The sequence below is a fragment of the Amblyomma mixtum genome, chromosome 7, assembly GCF_055824585.1.
Source record: "Amblyomma mixtum isolate Tamu chromosome 7, ASM5582458v1, whole genome shotgun sequence".
Lineage (NCBI taxonomy): Eukaryota > Metazoa > Arthropoda > Arachnida > Ixodida > Ixodidae > Amblyomma > Amblyomma mixtum.
In genome coordinates, this window is record NC_143018.1 from 59,545,914 (window position 1) to 59,569,717 (window position 23,804).

The 23,804-nt window shown below is 50.0% G+C and overlaps 2 protein-coding genes across 12 annotated transcripts in view; one reads left to right on the top strand and one right to left on the bottom strand.

Moving 5' to 3' along the window:
- LOC149336202 (uncharacterized) overlaps positions 1 to 19,592 on the bottom strand; it is a 222,140-nt gene extending 202,548 nt beyond the window's left edge. For 3 of the 11 annotated variants that reach the window (XR_016284229.1, XR_016284226.1, XR_016284232.1), the window contains exons 1-5: positions 19,196 to 19,592; positions 15,801 to 16,002; positions 10,842 to 11,001; positions 9,301 to 9,484; positions 7,345 to 7,548 (exon numbers count right to left, since the gene is read on the bottom strand). Coding sequence is in view for 1 of the 11 variants with exons in the window: in XM_089552726.1 (XP_089408852.1) it covers positions 5,955 to 5,972; positions 7,345 to 7,504; positions 9,365 to 9,484; positions 10,842 to 10,861 (318 nt within the window). In the remaining 10 variants the exon portion in view is untranslated. Of the gene's footprint in view, positions 1 to 5,531; positions 5,973 to 7,344; positions 7,549 to 8,452; positions 9,485 to 10,841; positions 11,002 to 15,800; positions 16,056 to 19,195 lie in introns of those variants that run through there. The other 8 variants (XR_016284225.1, XM_089552726.1, XR_016284227.1 and 5 more) reach the window with 8 other exon arrangements.
- LOC149336204 (uncharacterized) overlaps positions 1 to 23,804 on the top strand; it is a 203,799-nt gene that overhangs the window by 126,996 nt on the left and 52,999 nt on the right. The window lies entirely within an intron of this gene.

The following is a 23,804-nucleotide window of genomic DNA, read 5'->3' on the forward strand; positions in this document are numbered from 1 at the left end:
TAACTTGACGGTCACCGGCGGCGGACCAGCGGCGTGCGAGAGCTCATCGCAGCGTCCGGGGAAGGTGGCGGTGGACTCCGACGCCAAGGAGCGGGCAATGCGGATCGACGCATCGAAACCGTGAGTTTCCTTGGTCGCATTGTTCACGTCCCTGTGTTCGAGCCGGTAGGACAGTTGAGGAGTACAGACGGCGGTATGGAGGGCTATCCATGCCGGCCCTCACTCGATGTGAGGTACCAAGTGGAATTAGCGAAGGCGCGCTTAGCGTACTTTCAGGCTGAACTTGCGAAAGTGAATAGAGGAAAGGCGCCGCTGTGCGAGGAGAAACCTCAGGATGTTAAGTGCGTCTTGGATGAATTCGAAGCAAAGCGCCAGCAGCTAGCGCTGGAGCTCGCTGAGCTCAAGGCGTCCAGGAAAGCTAGTGAACTAACCAGGGAGAACTGCTCCGAGTCCCGAGAGGTGAGGCAGCAGTGAGGACGCTGAAAGCAATCAGCCGGTATGCGGGAACGCATCTTCGTTAGGAAAGGCCGCAAATGTTTCAGGAAGTGAGAACGAGATTCTTGAAGGGCGCGGAAATATCACAGCTTTTCCGCCACCGCGGGCGGCTAGCAAGGAAAGGGAGCAGACCGAGTCAGATCATCTGGGGGCGATCGAGACCAAACTGTGCGACAACAAACAGGGCAACGATCAATCTGCAGAAATTAGCTCTACCCCAGATAAGACCAGGAGGGCGCGAGTTCAGGAATAAAAACTCCGTCTCAGGCAAACTGCGAAAAAGAGCAGTTGGTTCAGCGTGAAACGACCAGCGACGACAGACGTCAGACTGGCGAGCTAGGGATAGGAGGAGGTCAAACGTTGCCGCAACGGCACACTGTGCCAGGCATGTGGCATGAAGTGCCACGTAGCACTATTGATGGCAAAGTCCTTTCATTTGAGGACAGGGAAATTTGTGGCGACTTGCCACAAGGCAAATTAGGATTAAGTGGATGCGAAAGAGCGCAGGTAGCCTCGGAGTTCTATGATGCCACGAAATCGGCAAGCGCCTATAATGCAGGGAGCGGAAATTTCATTGCATGCCCGTGCAGGAACGGGGCAAATGACCCCAAGCGAGGCAGAGTAGCTGGAGGCAGGTGCGTGGCCTTCACGTTGAAAGTCAGCGCGTGGAGCAGTACGTTCCGTGCTGCAGTACGCCAAATCCCGTGTGGCAGAAGCGGCCGCCCTGATATGATTACACTGGACAGGGGCTATGCTCCTTACGCAGCACGCGGTCCGTACTGGCGCGCTGATGAGAGCGTACCCTTAGGGGCGTCGCATGGTCAAGGATTTGGACCTATCGAGGATCATAAAGTGTTTGATCCTGGAGGGCAGCAATTTTTAATCCTTGCCCCGCTGTGGCACCGGCCTATTGAGCATAGTAGGGCGTTCATCGGGTATGATTAACCCTTAGTGGCTCGAACGCACACGGGGACGCTCGGTGCGACTAAGGAGGCTCACGTGGCCACTTACGGACGTCGTGCGAGTGCTACTGAACGCTCTAGTGCGAGTGTCGGTGTGTGTGTGTGTCGAGCAGGACGCGGGTGTGCATGCTGGTGAACTGGGTGCAACGCACCAACTTGGACGCTGTGTTACGGCGCACGGCAGGCATGCCACTGTGTGTATTTAAGTGTGCATTTTGCGTAATGTTGTGTTGGTGCCCGTGTGCATTTTTTTGTTTTTGGTTTTGTTCGTGGTGTAGCTGCGGCATGTCACCCACAGGGTGGTTTTGTGACCCGTACCGATCCCTTTGTTATAATTCTAAAAGTGGCATTTGAGCCCTTTGTAGAATCTTGGGAAGGGCGTGTAAGGGATCGGTAGCGTTCGCGGGGGTCATTGGAACGCGGCTGGGGGCACTCAAAGCGGAGGGTCTCCTTTCTTGGAACGCGGCCGCTCGCGAACGCGCCGGCAAGTATACGGGTGTCCCCCCACCCGCGGTACCGATTCGCACACGTGCTGGCACGGATGTGTATTTGTGTTTGTTTTTATTTTACTTTGTGGTAGAGAGGGTGGTCTACCTTGTAGAAGCCGGAGGGCTGGCCATGCCCTTGAAGAGCCAATCATGTTAAGAGCACAACATGATTGGAAGCTGCAAATGTGGGCCGGGCCTTGATGTCTTTAAAACCGGGCTCCGGTGCCAGAAAAAGGGTTCTGCGCTAAGGTGAGATGCTATGCAATTTCGGCTATGCCGAGTAGGGGCCTCCCCTAGTATTAGCCAGTTCCACCTTTTTGTTGTTTTGTTTGTCCTTTTTGCCGCTTAATATGTCTCTAGTGTGCCTTAACTTGTATATTCTGTAAATATTTGTATATAAAACTTCAAGTATTCCTTTTTGTTATCCCTGTGTCTTCAAGTCTTCAAGTTGGAACAAACCGTCTCTGGCGGGGCACCTCTGGTGCAAGGAGAGTAGAAGAACCTGAAATTTACTCACGTTATTCTATTTGGATCTGAATACCACAAGCAATAATAAATGCAAACGCATTCGGACCTTGCTCCCCTGACTGCACTGCCGCAGTCCTGAAGTCTAACGTGAATGGTTTATGTTATATGCTTTCTGACTTCATATGATGAACCAGTCTTCACAGAAATGGCCCACAAGACGTGGTATTATTTTTTACACTTATGAGGCAGCATCTTTTGTTTTAGGTGCTTATGTTGAACCTAGTGATTAGAAGAACCGCGAACAGCACTCCGAAGCAGGGGGTGACTGAGCGTTATTGGAGATGAAGATACAGCTAATATTGAATTTGTTCAACACACCAACAGTCAGGTGAATCTTTGGCATTAGTCTCGTGGGATATGTGGCCCAGCGCACTTTAAATATCTAAGCAAAGACACCCGCCCAAAGTTACATGCGTCAACAATGCAGTGTTCAGTTCACTATCCGTCTTGTATAGAGCGTTAACATAGACTCTAATGAATTCACCGTTGTCAATATCGCCTATTCCATTTGTAGAAATCTCCAGAGCAGAGCTTTGACGTCTGCAGTCTGTGAATCGCGACCCACACGCAGCGTGCCTTTACATGATGCGGTCATCACTAAGGCGCTCGAGTTCAAGGTCGCGATTTTGTCGCGACTGAAGTAGTCGTCGTTAGTGGCCTTTAAACAGCACATCAATCGCAGCGTGTGTTTTCTACTGGTGATGCAGCGCGACGCCGTGTCGAAAGCAACGACTACCGGGAACGCAATGCCTGTTCTCTGGAATCCGCTCGCCGCTATGGCGCAAGGACGCCACATAGCAGCCCTTAGAATATACAAGGCCGGCGCGTCACGTGATGAGGCTGAGTGTCGTCACAACGTCGAAGCTTATTGCTAGCTCTCGACGACTCGCGGGTTTTATATTACGTGCTCGTACACCCTCGTGTTCTGCTCTGTTGCCGACAAATAAGTGAACTGTGGATATCTGGATATCTCCTGGCTTGCGATTTCGGCAATGAATATCGCCCAGCAAGTGGAGCGGTTTGCAGTTAAGCCTATCTCGGCTCACGTTCACTGCTCCACAACGTCAACCGCAAGTATCCCTTGCACATTTGAATGTGACCTCGGTAGTGAAATACGGAGCTGATGAAATGGCACATACGTTTCTGCAGCGACGGTGCCGTATTAACTCGCAGTTGGTGTGTCGCGATTACCTGGCACAGAGTACCTCGAGACACTTTCTCAACATCTTCATACCAAACATACGCCCTAAAACAATCCCATAAATCTTCAGCTAAGAAGACACAGCGCTACTAACAGCGCCCCATGCGTTAATGTCGAAAAAATCCCAGCAGACAGCAAGAGAGAAACAGCGGTCGGAATGGGCGCAACCATACACGGCGGAACCACGGAGCAAAGAAAAGCCACAACACTTTAGGCGAGCTTTATGTGACTTCAATTTCTGGACGCAGACCTTGTACCCTTTGAAGGTGCTGGCCAGAAGCACCTGGCGTGCACGTATATTTTGAACGTGGTAAGATCGTCGAACTCGCAAGTATGTAGCAAGGTCCGATGAGGCGCACGGGAGAAAAAACGACTCGTGGGTCTTAAGCAACTTTACGAGTTCTTTGTAAACTTTCGTCGACTGTGACTGAGTAGGCAGTCCCGCTACTTGCGGCAACCGATAACTGCCCAAGCCGCCGCAGTGGCTCAGTGGTTATGGCGCTGTGGTAACGACGCAGGTTAGATACTGACCGCGGTGGTTGCCTTTCGATGGAGGAGAAACGCTAAAAGGCCTCTGTGCTTTGCGATGCAGTGCACGTTAAAGTACCCCAGGTGATCGATATTTTCGAAGCCTTTCACTACTGCGTCCCTCACAGTTCGAGTCGCCTTGGGATGTTACATCCCCATACGCCAAATCAGATGAACTGGCCAATGCTGCTCAAAACAGTTTCGAGGATCGAAATACTTTTTCTGCTCACAAGCAGCGCTGCCATTTTCTATGTCGACAAATTGGCCTCTGGTTCTGGCCGGATGTTTACGAGTTTCCTAACTGCTTCGATTTTTGTAAATATTTTTCAATCGGAAGCCTGATACGAAGTGACATTTTGAGCAGTTTACGTCAGGCTACTGTCGATATTGGTAGTAGTACAGCACGGTGTTCAAATCTGTCCCCCTAGTCTACTGACTGCGGCAAAAAAGAACTATCGTATTGCCAGTATTCACCTTATCACGGCTCGCCTCGTGGAACCCGTTTCATTATAAAGCTTCAAAGCTATTTTCTTTCTTCACTGAAATGCTGAAGTGCACTGTAACCACGGCAGTGGCTCAATGGGTGTGGTGGGGGGCTGCTGACGCGAAAGATGCAAGTTCGATCGCGGCAGCGGCGGAGGTCGCATTTCGATGGAAGAAAAATGCTCAAGGCTCAGGCACTGTGCGAACGCAATGCACGTTAGAGAACCTCACGCATTCGAAATTACCTGAAGCCCTCCATTAAAGCGTCCCTTATATCCGGAGTAACTTTGGAGCGTTAAGCCACATAAAAAAATAGTAGTTTCACCTTGCATTTGCTAAATTAAGGGGTTGCGTGTGCACTCACCCTTTTGCATGCCATTCCCTTGTCCCGTAGAACTAGAGTCCCTGGTGCAGCCTTGGCGGTGACGCGATGACGACCCAACACTACCATGCGGTGCACAACGCTGCCCTTGGAGGGGTGCAGTGCACTGGGTACCTGGCGTCCCCACTTGTGACCGGTGTTTCAGTCTTTACCGTTCGTCGTACTGCTTGTCATCTCGGCAGTCATCTTCCCATCGTATGTACTCCTCGCACTGTTCCAGGTGATGCGCCCTTGGCCATTTTCGTTATGTTCTTTGTTTAGTCTTGGGCTCTCGACAGCTCTACATTAGGGGCTTTGCTGAAGAATCTTTGCAGTATGGTAGTCACTAAAATTACCAGCCAGGTTTTTCTGCGGTTACGCCAACAGATTTTCATCAAATGAGAAACCTACCGTAACTTTTGTATTGTGTGGGAGCGCCTGTTTGCTGTGACCGCCGTCGCATTTCAACGTCATGGCTGCCGAGGTGGCAATAACGGATTTATTTCTGCTCGTTGAGATTGTGAACTGCTCGTCTTCGCTATGTGAATGCCATCGTCGCTGTGTTTCTTTGCTCGTTCGGTTGATGGTTGCGCATCTGCTGAAGCTTTTCCGTGAGAGGTTGCTTGTGGTGTTTTTTCTGTGCTTTTGTCACGTGTGTTACGCTTGTGTTTTTGTCCTGCCAGTGCTAAGCTGGGTTGGCAGTGGTCTTAAGCATATGTTGTGTTCGTTGTTGGTTGTGAAATGTGCTGTGTACCGGAGGCCCGAAGCATGAGGAGCAGTAGAAGGAATGCCCAGAAGGCACTCACTGTCGCCGCCATGAAGAACAGGAAAAGTGCCGCTCCACACACGAAGGCGACCGCCCTCGAGGATAGGCCATTTGTCCGGGGATGCGAGGCGGCAGCTGCGACTCAGGTGCCTTTCGAGAGCTGCATATGAAGGGCACGACACAGGTCACTGCAGACTGTTTGCGGTAGTCTCGTGGAATTTTAATCACTTCGACAACCTCACACGAGACAGTGCAGTACATAACTGGAATATACTTTTCCAAGACAACTGTGTATTCACTAGACGTGTGCCATCTGCTGTACCATCACCGTACTTTGCGTGTTTGGGTTTCAGTGTGTGCCACATGATGGCACTAAGACTGCATGCCATGCACGAAGGAAATTTCCCGAAAATTTACTTCGCTACTCGCTTAATTGGGATGTGTAATTTACATGCTTATAATAAGAATTAGACAGGCACACCTCAGTACATGGCTCGAAGACACGTTTCTTAGTCATCTGTGCATTCACTAAACGTGCCTTCATTTACTTCCAACACTCGAACAGTTGTGGCAGATTGGTACCGATATTATTGTGCTGGTAGGTCATGCTGCCAGACATCTAGAATGACATTAAAAGGTTACATTGGCTCGCATGTGAGTTGACCGCTCTGTATTGAAGATATTAACACCCTGTCAATCTATTATTGGGCTAAAACTAACACCCTGTCAAGCTATTATTGGGCTAAAACTGCAGGGCATTAATGGCCCCATTGTTTTTCATGAACAGGTTATTGGTGTCTCTACCTTTTTATATAAATAACACGGCGTTATGCCACCGTTAATCTGTTAAAATTTAGAACCGGAAACCAGTATTGTAGGCTGTAATTAAAGCACAATGTTAGGTTCCGCGGAATTTGAGCAAACTTGGTGCCTTGGAGTGCGCGGTCATCGGGAACAAGCACGCAGCCACGGGTGCACTCAGACAACACCGAGATGAAAATTCTCTTCTACACACTTCATGCAACAGAGAAGCCCTACAGCTACCACCATCGTCACGTCCATAACAGACACACTATGCCCCGCATGGAACTGCGTTTGTGGGGACAGGGTAGGTCCTACACTATATCGCAGCGTGTTTCTCGGCAGAACGTACTCAGTACAACATGTGCACAATTCACATCTGCACTATGAAGTTGTCCGCCGGCGATTTAAAATTCCCCACATTTCGGTCAACAAACAGCCAACAACGAGGATTCTCCTTGCAACCTGCCACGTGTGCATTGCATGCTTTAAAAAAGGTGAGGTTCACACTGCCCAAGTGATTGCCCAGCCAACCACTAACGATGCACCTGGCCCTCTCTAAACAACCGGACCGTTATGCAGATACCAAAAAAGGTGTTCGAAATTTAGATTATAACCACTAGAACAAAACACTGCACTTCATTATATCAACATATTTCTCGGCACCACACAATCTACATCATAGCAATGTGTCTTGGTGCGCTTTAGAAAAAAAAAAGGAAGAAGTGTACCTTTCCTCCATTCTCGCCATCGAGGGTGGGCCTCAGTTCAAAAGCAGACCGCTGGCTGGACAAGATAACCCACATTCCGACGAGGCTCTTCTGCGGCGGCGGATGTGCAGGTGAAGGGTGCTCGCACATTTCCAAACGATGTCGTGGAGCGCCAATGGGTCTGCGTAGAAGCCACAGATTGGTGGTGTCACGGTGGGGTGGCAGCTGGAACGTACAGCAGGGGCAGAATTTTAGGGCGAAAGCGTTACTCCTCCCGTTCCTCAAGGTCATGCGGGTGTGCAAAACGACCTTGAGAGGCAGCAAAGCCCAAAATAAAATAAAAATTGAAACAATAATCAAATAAAATAAAAATGAAAACAAGAATAACAAAAACAGACAAAAAGAAAACAAATAAAAAATAAAACAAATATAAGCAAAATAAAAGCAACATAAACAAAGTTACAAACTGCAGAAAGAAACGTCTAAGCTTTCGAGATGTCTAACGCAGCTTTAGCTCTGCGTTAAGGTTCGGCAGAATTGCCACGAGTCTGCGTCAGTTTGTTTCCGGATGTCTGCAACATTAAGATGCCGCAAGACCACTGAGGAGCATTGTAACAAGCAACATAAGTGTACTGCAGAGGCGGCACGAAGCGCTACACCGAACAGTAGCTAAATGCGGCAAAAAGTTCGATCGTTTACTTAGCGTGCCACGACTTGCAGTACAGCTGTGAAGAGGGTACTGTTGTGTCGGGCTTTTTTATTTGCGGGGGACCTTTCAAAAGGCGACCAGGTTATCACCTAACCGCAAGTCGTCCGGTTCGCTAGGTCATGTGATGACGTGCGGAGGCCACTTCGTTCGCACAAAATAACATCAAGCGGCTTGATCATGCGACAAAGCGACTTCCGCGCCACAAGTTATTTACAGATATCACGCTGTTCAAACATAAGGCGCGTCTATCGAAACTAGAACAAAAGATTTGGCTGTGGTTTAGCTAAGGTTAAGCCTGGATGTCTCGAAGCGAAAAGCTGCGGCAAGGCGGAGGAGGAGCCGTGCGTGTAGTGAATATGGTGCTGTCTTAGAAGGTTGCTCTACAGACATGTACTGTGGTGTGCATTCATTTCGGGTGTGCACCAAGATATGAGAGACAGGCATTTGCTTTCTTTAAAAGCAATTTTCATTTCATTTTCCTTAAGGCCCTTAAGGCGCGGGGCGGGTATCCACTGAGATATGAGAGAGTCAGGAGTTGTTTCCTTTTCTTAAAACCAATTTTATTTTCATTTTCTTTCCCTCACGGCGCGATCCGGGTGTCCACCGAGATTTGAGAGGTTCCTCGCCCACTACTTGTCTTTTATTTATTTGTTATTTGTGCGGCGTGTGAGTCACTCCTGTCGGGTGTACACCAACATATGACAGACAGGCATTTCCTTTCCTTAAAACCAATTTTCACTTCACTTCCTTTTTCTAAAGGCCCTTACGGCGCGGTTCGGGTATCCACCGAGATAAGACAGAAAGGCGAGATATGAGAGACAGGCGTCATTCACTTTCTTTAAAACCAATTTTCTTTTCATTTTCCTTCCCTTACGGAGCGGTTCGGGTGTCCAGTTTCCAAAAGCTTCTGCACAAGTTCCTTTCCACAAATACAATTTTTGACTGGTGTCCACCAGCTATGTAAGACGCAGTCGCATTTCATCGTCATGGCTGCCGAGGTGGCAATAACGGATTTATTTCTGCTCGTTGAGATCATGAACTGCTTGTCTTTGCTATGTGAATGCCATCGTCGCTGTGTTTCTTTCCTCGCTCTGTTGATGGTTGCGCATCTGCTGAAGCTTTTCCGTGAGAGGTTGCTTGTGGTGTTTTTTCTGTGCTTTTCTCACGTGTGTTATGCTTGTGTTTTTGTCCTTCGAGTGCTAAGCTGGGTTGGCAAGGGTCCTAAGCTTATGTTTTGTTCGTTGTTGGTTGCGAAATGTGCTGTGTACCGGAGGCCCGAAGCATGAGGAGCAGTAGAAGCGTCGCAGTAAGGAATGCCCAGAAGGCACTCACTGCCGCCACCATGAAGAACCGGAAAAGTGCCGCTCCAGACGCGAAGGCGACCGCCCTCGAGGATAGGCCATTTGTCCGGGGATGCGAGGCGGCAGCTGCGACTCAGGTGCCTTTCGAGAGCTGCATATGAAGGGCACGACACAGGTCACTGCAGACTGTTTGTGGTAGGCTCGTAAAATTTCAATCACTTCGACAACCTCACACGAGACAGTGCAGTACATAACTAGACATCTGCGCATTCACTAGACGTGCGCCATCTGCTGTACCATCACCGTACTTTGCGTGTTTGGGTTTCAGTGTGTGCCACATGATGGCACTACGACTGCATGCCATGCACGAAGGAAATTTCCTGAAAACTTACTTCGCTACTCGCTTAATTGGGATGTGTAATTTACATGCTTATAATAAGAATTAGACACGCACACCTCAGTACATGGCTCGAAGACACGTTTCTTAGTCATCTGTGCATTCACTAAACGTGCCTTCATTTACTTCCAACAGTCGAACAGTCGTGGCAGATTGGTACCGATATTATTGTGCTGGTAGGTTATGCTGCCAGACATCTAGAATGGCATTAAAAGGTTACATTGGCTCGCATGTGAGTTGACCGCTCTGTATTGAAGATATTAACACTCTGTCAAGCTATTATTGGGCTAAAACGAACACCCTGTCAAGCTATTATTGGGCTAAAACTGCAGGGCATTAATGGCCCCATTGTTTTTCATGAACAGGTTATTGGTGTCTCTACCTTTTGATGTAAATAGCACGGCGTTATGCCACCGTTAATCTGTTAAAATTTAGAACCGGAAACCAGTATTGTAGGCTGTAATTAAAGCACAATGTTAGGTTCCGCGGAATTTGAGCAAACTTGGCGCCTCGGAGTCTGCGGTCATTGGGAACAAGCACACAGCCACGGGTGCGCTCAGACAACACCGAGATGAAAAGTCTCTTCTACACACTGTCATGCAACTGAGAAGCCCTACAGCTACCACCATCGTCACGTCCATAACAGACACACTATGCCCCGCAAGGAACTGCGTTTGTGGGGACAGTGTAGGTCCCACACTCTATCGCAGCGTGTTTCTCGGCAGAATGCACTCAGTACAACATGTGCACAATTCACATCTGCACTGTGAAGTTGTCCGCCGGCGATTAAAAATTCCCCACGTTTCGGTGAACACACAGCCAACAACGAGGATTCTCCTTTCAACCTGCCACGTGTGCATTGCATGCTTTAAAAAAGGTGAGGTTCACACTACCCATCTGATTGCCCAGCCAACCACTAACGATGCACCTGGCCCTCTCTAAACAACCGGACCGTTATGCAGATACCAAAAAAGGTGTTCGAAATTTAGATTATAACCACTAGAACAAAACACTGCACTTCATTATATCAACATATTTCTCGGCACCACACAATCTACATCATAGCAATGTGTCTTGGTGCGCTTTAGAAAAAAAAAAGGAAGAAGTGTACCTTTCCTCCATTCTCGCCATCGAGGGTGGGCCTCAGTTCAAAAGCAGACCGCTGGCTGGACAACACAGCCCATATTCAGTCGAGGCTCCTCTGTGGCGGTGGATGTGCCGATGAAGGGTGCCCGCACATTTCCAAACCATGTGGTGGAGCGTCAATGGGTCTGCGTAGAAGCCACATGTTGGTGGTGTCAGGGTGGGGTGGCAGCCGGAACGCACAGCAGAGGCGAAAGCGCTACTGCTCCCGTTCTTCAAGGTCATGTGGGTGTGCAAAACGACCTTGAGAGGCAGCAAAGCCCAAAATAAAATAAAAATCGAAACAATAATCAAATAAAATAAAAATGATAACAAGTATAACAAAAAAGAAACAAATAAAAATAAAACAAATATAAACAAAATAAAGCAACGTAAATAAAATTACAAACTACAAAGCGAAATGTCTAAGCTTTCCAAATGTCTAACGCAGCTTTCGCTCTCCGTTAAGGTTCGGCAGAATTGCGACGAGTCTGCGTCAATTTGTTTCCGTATGTCTGCAATATTAAGATGCCGCAGGACCACTGGGGAGCATTGTAACAAGCAACATAAGTGCATTGCAGAGGCGGCACGAAGCGCTACACCGAACAGTAGCTAAATGCAGCAAGAAGTTCGATCGTTTACTTAATGCGCCACGACTTGCAGTACATCTGCGAATAGGGCACTGTTGTGTAGAGGTTTTTTATTTGTCGGGTGACCTTTCAAAAAGCGACCAGGTTATCACCTAACCGCAAATCGTCCGGTTCGCCAGGTCATATGATAACCTGGTCATGTGATGACGTGCGGAGGCCACTTCATTCGCACAAAATGACATCAAGTGGCTAGATAATGCGACAAAGCGATTTCCTCGCCACAAATTATTTACAAATATCACGCTGTTCAAACATGAGGCCCGTCTATCAAAACTAGAACAAAAAAAATCTCTGCCTCTCCCGTAACCGAGAGTAGAGTAAGCATGAAATGTTTACGGGCCTAATGTCATCTCGGTGGACACCCTAACCGCACCGTACAGGAAGGGAGGAACGCCACCACCCGTTCAGCGCGATGCCTTGCCATTTGAACGCAAGGTTTTTTGAGGAAAGGAAATGGCGCAGTAATTATCTGCCATCTCGGTGGACACCCGAACCGCACCGTAAAGGAAGGGAGGAACGCCACCACCCGTTCGGCACGATGCCTTGCCCTTTGAACGCAGCGCTTCTCCCCCGGATCACGTACGACAACGAAGTGCAACATGCAATTTATGTGGTTTTTGCACGCGTTATTAGAAATCGGAAATTATAATTCCGTGCGTTATCAAACCCACAGCTCCACTGATATCTTGATAAACATTGAGAAGGCACTGGCAGCAGTTATTGTCTCATTTGGAGACCATCCAGTGCTTGCATGCCGGTCGCGTAGGAGGGCTTACGGAGTCTCGTTAAATCTCGCTAAGTCTCGTACGGTGCCCGGATGTTCTCGTTTCAGAGCCCGGATGACTGGAATTCAGTGCCCGGATGACTCGATTTCAGTGCCCGGATGACTCGATTTCAGTGCCCGGATGACTCGATTTCAGTGCCCGGATGACTCCATTTCAGTGCCCGGATGACTCGATTTCAGTGCCCGGATGACTCGATTTCAGTGCCCGGATGACTCGATTTCAGTGCCCGGATGAGTGGATTTCAGTGCCCGGATGAGTGGATTTCAGTGCCCGGATGATGGCTCTCGGTCTCGGCGTGACGTCACCACACTGCCGACAACGGGGGCTAAAAGCATTTCATGCTTAAAATTTGGCTGTGACTTAGCTAAGGTTAAGCCTGGATGTCTCGAAGCGCAAAGCTGCGGCAAGGCGGAGGAGGAGCCGTGCGTGTAGTGAAGCGCGTGTAGTGAATATGGTGCTGTCTTAGAAGGTTGCTCTACAGACATGTACTGTGGTGTGCATTCCTTTCGGGTGTACACCAAGATATGAGAGACAGGCATTTGCTTTCTTTAAAAGGAATTTTCATTTCATTTTCCTTAAGGCCCTTACGGCGCTGTTCGGATATCCACTGAGATATGAGAGAGTCAGGAGTCGTTTCCTTTTCTTAAAACCAATTTTATTTTCATTTTCCTTCTCTCACGGCGCGATTCGGGTGTCCACCGAGATATGAGAGGTTCCTCGCCCACTGCTTGTCTTATTATTTTTTTATTTGTGCCGCGTGCGAGTCACTCCTGTCGGGTGTACACCAACATATGACAGACAGGCATTTCCTTTCCTTAAAACCAATTTTCACTTCACTTCCTTTTTCTAAAGGCCCTTACGGCGCGGTTCGGGGTATCCACCGATATCAGACAGACAGGCGAGATATGAGAGACACGCGTCATTCTCTTTCTTTAAAACCAATTTTCTTTTCATTTTCCTTTCCTTACGGCGTGGTTCGGTGTCCAGTTTCCAAAAGCTTCTGCACAAGTTCCTTTCCACAAATACAATTTTCGACTGGTGTCCACCAAGATATGTAAGACAGTTGCTGCGTAATTTCCTTTCCTCAAATACACTTAATTTTCTTCATTACGGCCCCCTCTTTCTCTTCGTTCACACCCACTTTCTCCCTTCTTGTACAGTGCGATTCGGTTGTCCACCTAGATGACACAGAATTACTGCACCATTTCCTTTCCTCAAAAAGCGTTGCGTTCAAGGGTGTTTCCAACGGGCAAGGCATCGCGCCGAACGGGTGGTGGCGTTCCCTGGCAGCGCGACAACACGCTGTCGCGTTCCACTCCTAAAGGCGAAACTTAAGCGTCATTAAATAGCAGTTAATTAGTATTTAGTCATTAATCAGTAATTACAATTATAATGTATTTCTCATTACTTTTTAATTAATCAATAATTAGGTTGACGTCATCCAGTGGGGACGTCACCAGTGAAGTGCATACGGCAAAAAACGCTTTTGCCCTATGCACTTTACACAGTAACAGTGCCCACTGAATTTTTTCACCTCCCACATACCTATCCACGTAGGTATGTGGTGTAATAGGTATAATTGCGATTTAGACGTCCACTTACCCAGGGAGCCAATTATGCGCATTCCCTTCCCTTAAAATGCCACAACGTTGTCAATGCGAACGCTCGCAGCGCACATCTGTCACTATCGCCAGCCACGTAGCTCGAAGCACGAGCTGTCCAAGCTCCCGCTCCATTGGTTTGGCGGCTTAAAGCACGACTAAGGTGTCCACTGCTGGTTACAACGGACAACGGCGACGGTGACGCCGCCAAACGCATAAAAGGGCTCCAAAGAGCTGGGCTCTAAAATTTTTTTGAGGAAAGGAAATGAGTGCAGTAAGAGTCCAGTAACAGTCTCGCTTGTATTGGTGGACACCCGAACCGCGCATCATACGCAGCCCCCTATTATAGGTTACGGGGTCGAATCCCTGCCGAGAGCTAGGCTCTAACGTAGCTAGCATGAAACGCTGAATCGTATGACACCATCCGGAACATGCTGAGGCTAATGGTTGGCAGTGGTTATGGCATTCGGCTGCTCTACCTAAAGACGCGGGTTCGATCTCAACCTCGGCGGTAGAATTTCGATGGAGTCTGAATTCTATAGGCCCGTGTACTGTGCGATGTCATTGTCCGTTAAAGAACCCTAGGTGGTCGAAATTTCCGGAGCCCTTCACTACAGTGTTTCGCATGGTCTGCGTCGCTTTGTGACGTTACACCCCACAAACCAAACCTCACTATCTTTCACGTGCACTGACCTCGAACGGCAGGCGCTTGCCTTGTTTTTCGACCCGTCCGATCACGTGGCCACCATCGCAGGTGCGGAGGACAGAGGCGATACGTCATCGTGGATCACAGAACCATATACGCACTGCACTGGAGTCTACCGGCGATCGCAGATGCTCGATGCCGGCGCGTACAGCGGCGGAGGGGAACGTATGTACGCACACGCTGCGGCGCGGCTCGTCGACTTGCTAAAGGTATTAAGACGAAAGCCTTTATTGCCTCATACTTTCGTTATCAGCCGTGTCGGCGGCCGTGTCGGCAGATGTGTCCGCGTTTTGACGGGTGTTCACCGAGATATGTGAGACGGTTACTGCGTAATTTCCTTTCCTGAAATACAATTTTCAGTTTTTTTTACGGCCCCTCTTTCTCTTTCTTCTTTCATTCCCACTTCCTCCCTTCCTGTACGGTGCGGTTAAGGTGTCCACCGAGATGACAGAGAATTCCTGCGCCATTTCCTTTCCTCAAAAAGCGTTGCGTCCAAAGGGCAAGGCATCGCGCCGAACGGGTGGTGGCGTTCCGTGGACTCCCTGGCAGCGCTACAACACGCTGTCGCGTTCCAAAGGCGAAGCTTAGGCGTAATTAATTAGCAGTCGATTAGTACTTAGTCATAAATAATTAATCATTAATTAATAATTTGTCATTAATTCATCACCAATTATGTGTGACGTAATCCAGTGGTGACGTCACCAGTCTAACATAGGCTAAGTGGTGCGGAAAACGCTTTCGCCTCTACGCACTTTAGACAGTCAAAGTGCCCCCTGAATTTTTTACCCCAATGTCATGTATGGTTGAGGCGGAACAGCGCATCACGAGGCGCGAGAAAGAGTTCGACCACCTATGCTCATAAGCACAACAGGCAAAGGCACGCGCGGGTGACGCTGGCGTCGCAGGTCACGTTCCCAGGAAGGCGGTCGTCTAAGACTGTCGTTATATGCGGCTACTACCAGGCGGTGCAGGGAAGGAGCCATGTCGTGACAGCTCACCAGTACTTAACGAACTGATCCATGACGCTTACAGCTGAATGAGGTGCCTTCTCGCCAAACGTAGTGCCCGTTTATGGCGAACCTCAACACCCGTGGATGCGCTACGCGCACACGAAAGAAGTAATAGACGTTTACGAACCGTTCACGCGATACAAAACACATTCGCACTGAAAGGTACAAAAATGAACACGTCTAAGCCACGGCTCACATTCTCAGGCTGTGTTTGGTCGGGTCTCGGTGCCGGCGGTGGTGCTTTGTTCGAATAGGGCTAAGTCCAGCGGCACCACGTCGAGTCGTCCTGGCTCACTTCTGTCAGGTCAGCTCAGTACCGTCAGCAAAACACGGCTGGTTCCCGAAGCCGTGACCACGGATTCGAGAAGCTCGAAGAGTTGACTCGGCCCGGCTTGCTCCTGGGGCAGGGGCCACGAACCAATGCAGCACCAGCACAGTCTGCATGCCTCGGCTGCTCGGCACCGAAATCGAACGGCGTCTGGCCACGTGCTCGCTACCTCTCGCACCGGATCGCGCAACAATCCCTTTCTCTTTCTTTCTTTCTGTCCCGAGCCTCCCCCCCCCCCCTCTCCGCTCCCTACACCTCCTGCCCGGTCATCCACGCGATGCAGTGCTCTGCGTCTCCGTCACCTCCGCCTGCCCTTTGTCTTTTTAAGCATGAAATGCTTTTAGCTCCCGTTGTCGGCAGTGTGGTGACGTCACGCCGAGACCGAGATCCACTCATCCGGGCACTGAATTCCAGTTATCCGGGCACTGAATTCCAGTTATCCGGGCACTGAAATCCATTCATCCGGGCACTGAATTCCAGTCATCCGGGCACTGAATTCCAGTTATCCGGGCACTGAAATCCACTCATCCGGGCACTGAAATCCACTCATCCGGGCACTGAATTCCAGTCATCCGGGCTCTGAAACGAGAACATCCGGGCACCGTACGAGACTTAACGAGATTTAACAAGACTCTCTAAGCCCTCCTACGCGACCGGCATGCAAGCGCCGGTTGGTCTCCAAACGAGACAAAAAATAACTGCTGCCAGTGCCTTCTCAATGTTTATCAAGATATCAGTGGAGCTGTGGGTTTGATAATGCACGGAATTATAATTTCCGATTTCTAATAACGCGTGCAAAAAGCACATAAATGCCACGTTACACTTCGTTGTCATACGTGATCCGGGGGAGAAGCGCTGCGTTCAAAGGGCAAGGCATCGCGCCGAACGGGTAGTGGCGTTCCTCCCTTCCATTACGGCGCGGTTCGGGTGTCCACCGAGATGGCAGAGAATTACTGCGCCATTTCCTTTCCTCAAAAAACCTTGCGTTCAAATGGCAAGGCATCGCGCTGAACGGGTGGTGGCGTTCCTCCCTTCCTGTACGGTGCGGTTCGGGTGTCCACCGAGATGACATTAGGCCCGTAAACATTTCATGCTTACTCTACTCTCGGTTACGGGAGAGGCAGAGAATTTTTTTTGTTCCCATCTCCTACACTCCTGCCCTCTGACGCAGTGCGGTGATGCCTCTTAGATCGGTGAACAGTTACGTGCGCCAGTCTATATTAAGCGACAGAGTATACAGCTCGTTCGGTCGAAACGCCGTCGGTGTAGTGGGCACCACGTGTCGGAAACAATCGGGGGTGACATTCATTTATTTCATTTATTTACCCTAAGAGCCATTTCGGCGTCTTAAAGAGCGACTAAGGTGTCCACTCCTGGATACAACGGACAACGGCGACGCCGCGAAACGCAGAAACGTGCGCCAAAGAGCGGCGCTCTAAAATTGATAACAGGGCGACCCGCCGCGACGGCTCAGTGGTTACCGCGCTCGTTTACCCAGCGGAAATACCCGGGTTCAAAGCCGACCGCGGCGGCCGCGTTTCGATGGAGGCGGAACGCAAAAGGTAGCTGTGTGCACTGCGACGTCAGTGTACGTTAAAAATTCCCAGGTGGTCGAAATTGCTCCAGGACCTCCAGTACTGTACCTCTTTCTTCCTTCTTTATTCCCTCTTTTATCCCTTCCCTTAGGGCACAGTTCAGGTGTCCACCAAGTGAGAGTTATTGCGTCACTTCCTCAAAAACCAACTGAAAACCAAACAAGGGGAGTCCAAAAGTGTCGAATGCTCAGAAAGAAAAGCGAATGTCTAATAACGGTAAGAAAATTCAAGGGACCCTATGGCTCTCTAAAGTGCTGCGAGGCGAAAGCGTTTCCTGGCGCACTGTTTGTGTTTAAGACGAAAGCGTTTCCTGGTCCACGGCGGTTGTTCCTAGCGCACACATGGGCACCTGGGTGGCTCATGAACGTCGGAGGACCCCCGGTGGTCTAAATCCGGGGCCAACCACTACGGCGTACCTCATTGCCCTAGCGTCGCTGAGGGACGCCTCATGCCACCTTCTTCCATATAGGATCTCTTACAGAGACAGGCTAAGGCGGATTCCCAAATACTTCGAACGCAGGACTGCAGTGCAATAGCAACACGTACAAGACAAGAAATAGTTTGGTTTGCTTTATTTGGGTTTAACCTACCGAAGCAACTCAGGCTATGAGGGAAGCCGTAGTGAAGGGCTCTGGAAATTTCGACAACCTGGGGTTCTTTAGCGTGCACTGACATTGCACAACACACGGGCGCCTTCTGCGTTTTGCCTTCATCGATATTCGGCCGCCACGGCCAGAATCGAACCCGCGTCTTCTAACAAACACATACACTGTGTTTGCGCAGGCACTGTTTCTTGCGCCTGTGTTTGATATTGAAAGCGTTAGATCTAATAGTCGCATTACTCAAAGTCGTCTTAGTATCAAACACATTGTCAAGTGGGACCAGTAGGTGGTGCCATTGGTACACAGACTGTTAACCATCTAATTGGCGCAGAATGTTCGGAGTGGTATCAAACGATTCGGTGCGTTATGGAGCGTATGATTACAAGTCGAATCAAAGCACAGCCCATCATAGGGATTGGCATCGACGACCTTCAATTCCCCAAACCGTCACTCCTTGAAACAAACTTTTCATTAGGGGCAAACTAATTGAGGTCAAACTATTTGTCTTCTTCCGCTGTATACGTTCGCATATAAAAAAAATAGATTTCCAGATATAACGGAAAATCTGTACCACATGTAGCGAAGACGGCTAACGACGCAATATGCGTGCGATATTGCTAATGCTCAATACCCATAGCCGATGCGGTGGCTCAGTGTTATGGCACTCGGCTGCTGACCCAAAAGACGTGGGTTTGATCCCGGCCGCGGCGGTCGAATTTCGATAGAGGTTAAATTCTAGAAGCACTGGTCCTGTGCGATGTCAGTGCACGTTAAAGAGCACAATGTGGTCGAAATTTCCGAAACCCTTCACTACGGCGTCCCACACAGCCTGAGCTTCTTTTGGACGTAAACCCCATATAAACCGTACGGTAAATCGTTAGTTTTGTCTCAACTGGCCAAGAGAATACGCGAAAAGGAAGCATGGAAAAGACGGTGGACAAGAAAGAAGAATGTGAAGCGCGAGACATACTGTGAAAATTCGAAGGAGCGCACGAAAATACTCTATACGCAGAAAATAAAATCTTTCTCCACATTCAGAAACGCGCTTCCAACAGGTAACGCTCACCTGAAAACTCAGCGAGGGACGCTGCCGTCAATGCAGGGTGCAGAGAGGCAGCCAGGAAGGTCCGATGACGTGGACATGGCACGGCTCGCTTGGGCCGTGATGTGTCATTCGATGCCAGCGGAAGCGCAGGCATCGGGGTACCCGAGAACCGCTGCACGAATAGGGGGCGAGTCGCCCGAGACTTCCAGCACAGAAACCGCGAGTCAGACAGCCGGCCTTATCTCGTACGCATAGCCAGGATTCGCAACCTCGAACATCTCTGGAGCGCCTACCTTCCACGAGAGCCGTGGCTGCCTGCGTCCGACGCGTAGGCTCGCTACTGTCCGTCTGCTGCGTTCCAAGAAACTTGCTGGCACGCGCCACGCGGCCTCGACGTCACACCTCCTCCTCTCCTTGCGGATTGGTCCATCACCGTCGTCTTTGAAGGACGATGGTCATCAAATGACGCCAAATGAAGATACGAAACACCATCGTTTCTATAGTCTGCCATCCTGTTCTACAACTCTGCATTTTAAGCTAAAGAGAATTCTTTCTATTCCAGCGCTGAAATCTAAAAGCATCTCCCGACTCAGCAGCTGCCTGCTGTGCAGAAAACAGCGTCTCTAGTTCGTAGGCTTCAAGGAATAGCAACACCGAATTAATGAGGTGGTTTGGTTTTGGTTTTGTGGGGTTTAACGTCCCAAAGCGACTAAGGCTATGAGAGACGCCGTAGTGGAGGGCTCCGGAAATTTCGACCACCTGGGGTTCTTTAACGTGCACTGACATCGCACAGCACACGGGCCTCTAGAATTTCTCCTCCAAAGAAATTCTAGCCGCCGCGGCCGGGATCGAACCCGCGTCTTTTGGGCCAGCAGCCGAGCACCATAGCCACTGAGCCACCGCGGCGGCCTTTTTTAATGCGTTTTATGTATGGTACACAGTCCACGCTCTCCTGAAGAAAGTTTAACGATTTTCCGTTTAAAATATTACACGCGCCTTTAGTAATTCTGCAGCACAATCAATTACCCACTAATGCGCATTAGGTATTATATGTGTTTCAAGAATAAAGAAGCCGTGGTCAGTTTATCATTGTCCATTCGCACATACAGACACTTTCCCTAGTGAAAAGAAAGAATTTAGGGCGAAAGGTGTAGAGATAGCATTTTAGCAATGGCCCGGACCAAATTAAGAGCTGGGCGTCGTCTCCGGCACGCTCAATTATGGTTGCTCATCGATTTTGGTCCAAATCGTTCAAGATCAAATCAAACGAATCTGGAGGACGCCATCGACCCGCCGCGGTGGCTCATTGGTAAGGCTCTCGTCTGTCGAGTCGTAGTTCCCGGGTTCGAACCCGACCGCGGCGGCCGCGTTTCGATGGAGGCGAAACGCAAGAGGCGCCCGTGTGCTGTGCGATGTCAGTGCACGATAAAGATCCCCAGGAGGTCGAAATTATTACTGCGAAAGCCTCTAATGGCTCATACTGTCTTGACCAAGGCGTGTTAGCAAATTTGTCCGCGTTTCAGATTGGTCGAAATGGTCGAGACGTCACTGCGCGCGAATTTTGACGGGTGTCCACCGAACTATGTGAGACGGTTGCTACGCAATTTCCTTTCCTCAAATATAATTTTCGACTGGTGTCCACCGAGATATGCGAGACAGTTACTGCGTAATTTCTTTTCCTTAAATACAATTTTCATTTTCTTCATTATGGCCCCTCTTTCTCCTTTCACTCCACTTCCTCCCTTTCTGTACGGTGCGGTTCAAGTGTCCACCCAGATGACAGAGAATTAAAGCGCATTTCCTTTCCTCAAACAGCGTTGCGTTCAAAGGGCAACGCATCGCGCCGAACGGGTGGTGGCGTTCCGAGGCCTCCTTGGGAGCGCTATAACGCGCTGTCGCATTCCACTCCTAAAGGCAAAGATTACGCGTGATTAATTGGCAGTTAATTAATGCACCAACAGAACGTGGTGAACAATCGCGTGGCAGAACGCAGCACTCAGGCTTTCGCCTTTCACCGCTTTAGCCGCTATTCCTCGTAATTTTTCCGGAGACCTCCACTACGGCACCTCTTTCTCTCTTTCTTCTTTCACTCCTACCTTCCCCCCTTCCCTTGCAGCGCGGTTCAGGTGTCCGCCGAGATATGTGAGACAGATACTATGTCAATTCCTTTCCCCAAAAACCAATTTAGGACATCGATTTTAGTTCAAATCGATGTCCAAATCTGTCAGTCTGCCAAAGTCAATCTGTTGCTATGCTGTGCCTTTCAAGGTTAAATCAAACCAAGGACAAATGAGCTGCGGAATGGTGAGCGACTTTTGCGTTCACTTGCGCGGCCGCTCTGAAAACAAATGAGAGAGAAAAAATTCCACGTAGGATGGTTGCGAGAACGTAAAAAAAAGAATTCAGGGGGCACTTTGTCTAAAGTGCGTAGAGGCGAAAACGTTTTCCGCACCACTTTGCTTAGGATGGATGGAAAAAATTATGGCTGAGGCTTAGCTAAGGTTAAGCCTAGTCAGATGCGAAGCATATTGGTGGCTAGGCTTGGTAATACATGGCTTTCCTTGGTTGCATACTTGCTCATTTTAATACAACCGCTAGAAGCCTTCGTCGTGGGGGAAGACAACGGCATGGCTACAGCGGAACGCCGACTAACCCGAGACGCGCGTTGGGTGAGCGCCTGGATTGCCACGGAAGCCGCGTCTGCCTGCCCGGTGGAGCGAGCGTTTCACCTACACCGAGTGTGAACGCGCGTTCGAAATGCGCGGGAATGCCGCTCGAGGACATTCCGGCGTCTGTGCGATGGCATCGTCACGACGACGTCACGGTGTCACGTGGCGTGACGGCTAGGGGTCCCACGGCGACGGCGCGAGGTGGAGGCCGCCTCTCTCATCCGATGTCACGTGGTGTGACGTCATGGTGTCACGTGGTGTGACGTCACTGTGTCACGAGGTGTGACGTCACGGTGTCACATCACGGTGTGACGTCACGGTGTTACGAGGTGTGACGTCACGGTGTGACGTGCTGTGACGTCACGGTGTCACGTGGTGTGTCGTCACGGTGTCACGTGGTGGACGTCACGGTGTCACGTGGTAGGACGTCACGGTGTCACTTGGTGTTACTTCACGGTGTCAGGTGGTGTGACGTCACGGTGTCACGTGGTGTGACGTCTAGGGGTCCCACGCCGACGGCGTGAGTGGTAGCTCTAGCAATATGCTTCGCATAAAAACTTTATTGCTAATAAATTGGTGTTCTTGACCCTTACGGGTCACTAGGCGCCGTGGTTGATCCTTGGTCCAGGATGCCGCACTTGACTGCTGCCATCGTGGCTCGGCGCACAAGAAATAGTTGGGCTTCCTCGTCCTCGCTGGCCAGCAAGTGCTCCCACTGCATCCCTTTCGGGTTGTTTATTCTTGGCTCTAAGTCTGCCTTAGGGCAGGTCCATGTAACATGTACTAGTTTAGATTTACCCTGACATCACGGACATTCGTCGGCATGTTGTGTAAGGAAAATCTTGTGTAGTTTGTGCAGGTGTGGGTAGGTACCGGTTTGTTGTCTGCGTGACACTGGTGACGTCACCACCGGATGACGTCACAGATAATTGATGACGAAGTAATGACAAATTACTAATGAGTGGCTAATTAGTGATTAATGGCGAGATATTCAATAACTGCTAATGACGCTTATGCTTCGCCTTTAGGAGTGGAACGCGACAGCGTGTTGTAGCGCTGCCAGGCATTCCACGGAACGCCACCACCGCAACGCAACGCTTTCTGATGAAACGAAATGGCGCAGTAATTCCTCAGCCGTGTGCTGTACACTACCCCATACTTACACCTATCCAAACATGACATAAACGCTTTGGATGCTTTGATTCGCAAGGCATTCAAGGTAGCACTTCACCTTCCCCTCAACACACCCACAGACAGATTACTAGGCCTGGGCCTCCACAATACGATCGGGGAACTGGTGGAGGCCCACCGACAGGCCCAATACATCAGGCTCACACAAACCTCCACAGGTCGGTATATCCTGGACACCCTCGGAATCAAAATACCGGCCAACGACCCAACCCTCCTCGCCATCCCGCGATCCCTTCACCGAGAGCTCCTCATCAGGCCGCTCCCGAGGAATATGCACCCTTCCCACAATGAGCAGCGCCGCAGAGCCCGTGCGAAGGCACTTCATCGAGCGTACGGCCCCCAGCCGGACGCCGTGTGGGTGGACGCTGCCTGCACGGGTGATGAAGCGACAGCAGCTGTGGTGGACTCCTCTTTATCCGCCCTCCTCACACTACCTCTCCCTCCAGACACGTCCCCAGAGGCTGCAGAGGAAGCCGCCATTGCCCTTGCTATAACCCGCACGGAAGCCCGGTACATTTTAAGCGATTCTAAAACTGCGATTCTAAATTTTGCTCGAGGCCGAGTCCATGTCCCTGCTTTTGGCATACTGGACTCGCCCGATGCCCCCCCGCCCCGCCAAGTGGAGCTGATATGGGTGCCCGCGCACTCCGGGAATCCCGGAAACGAGGCCGCCAACCTTTTAGCCCGAGGTTCTTTAAACCGGGCTCAGGTGGCCTCTGATCGGGGATTCACGAAGGAGCGCATGCACTCATTCAGTGAGCTGACCCAGG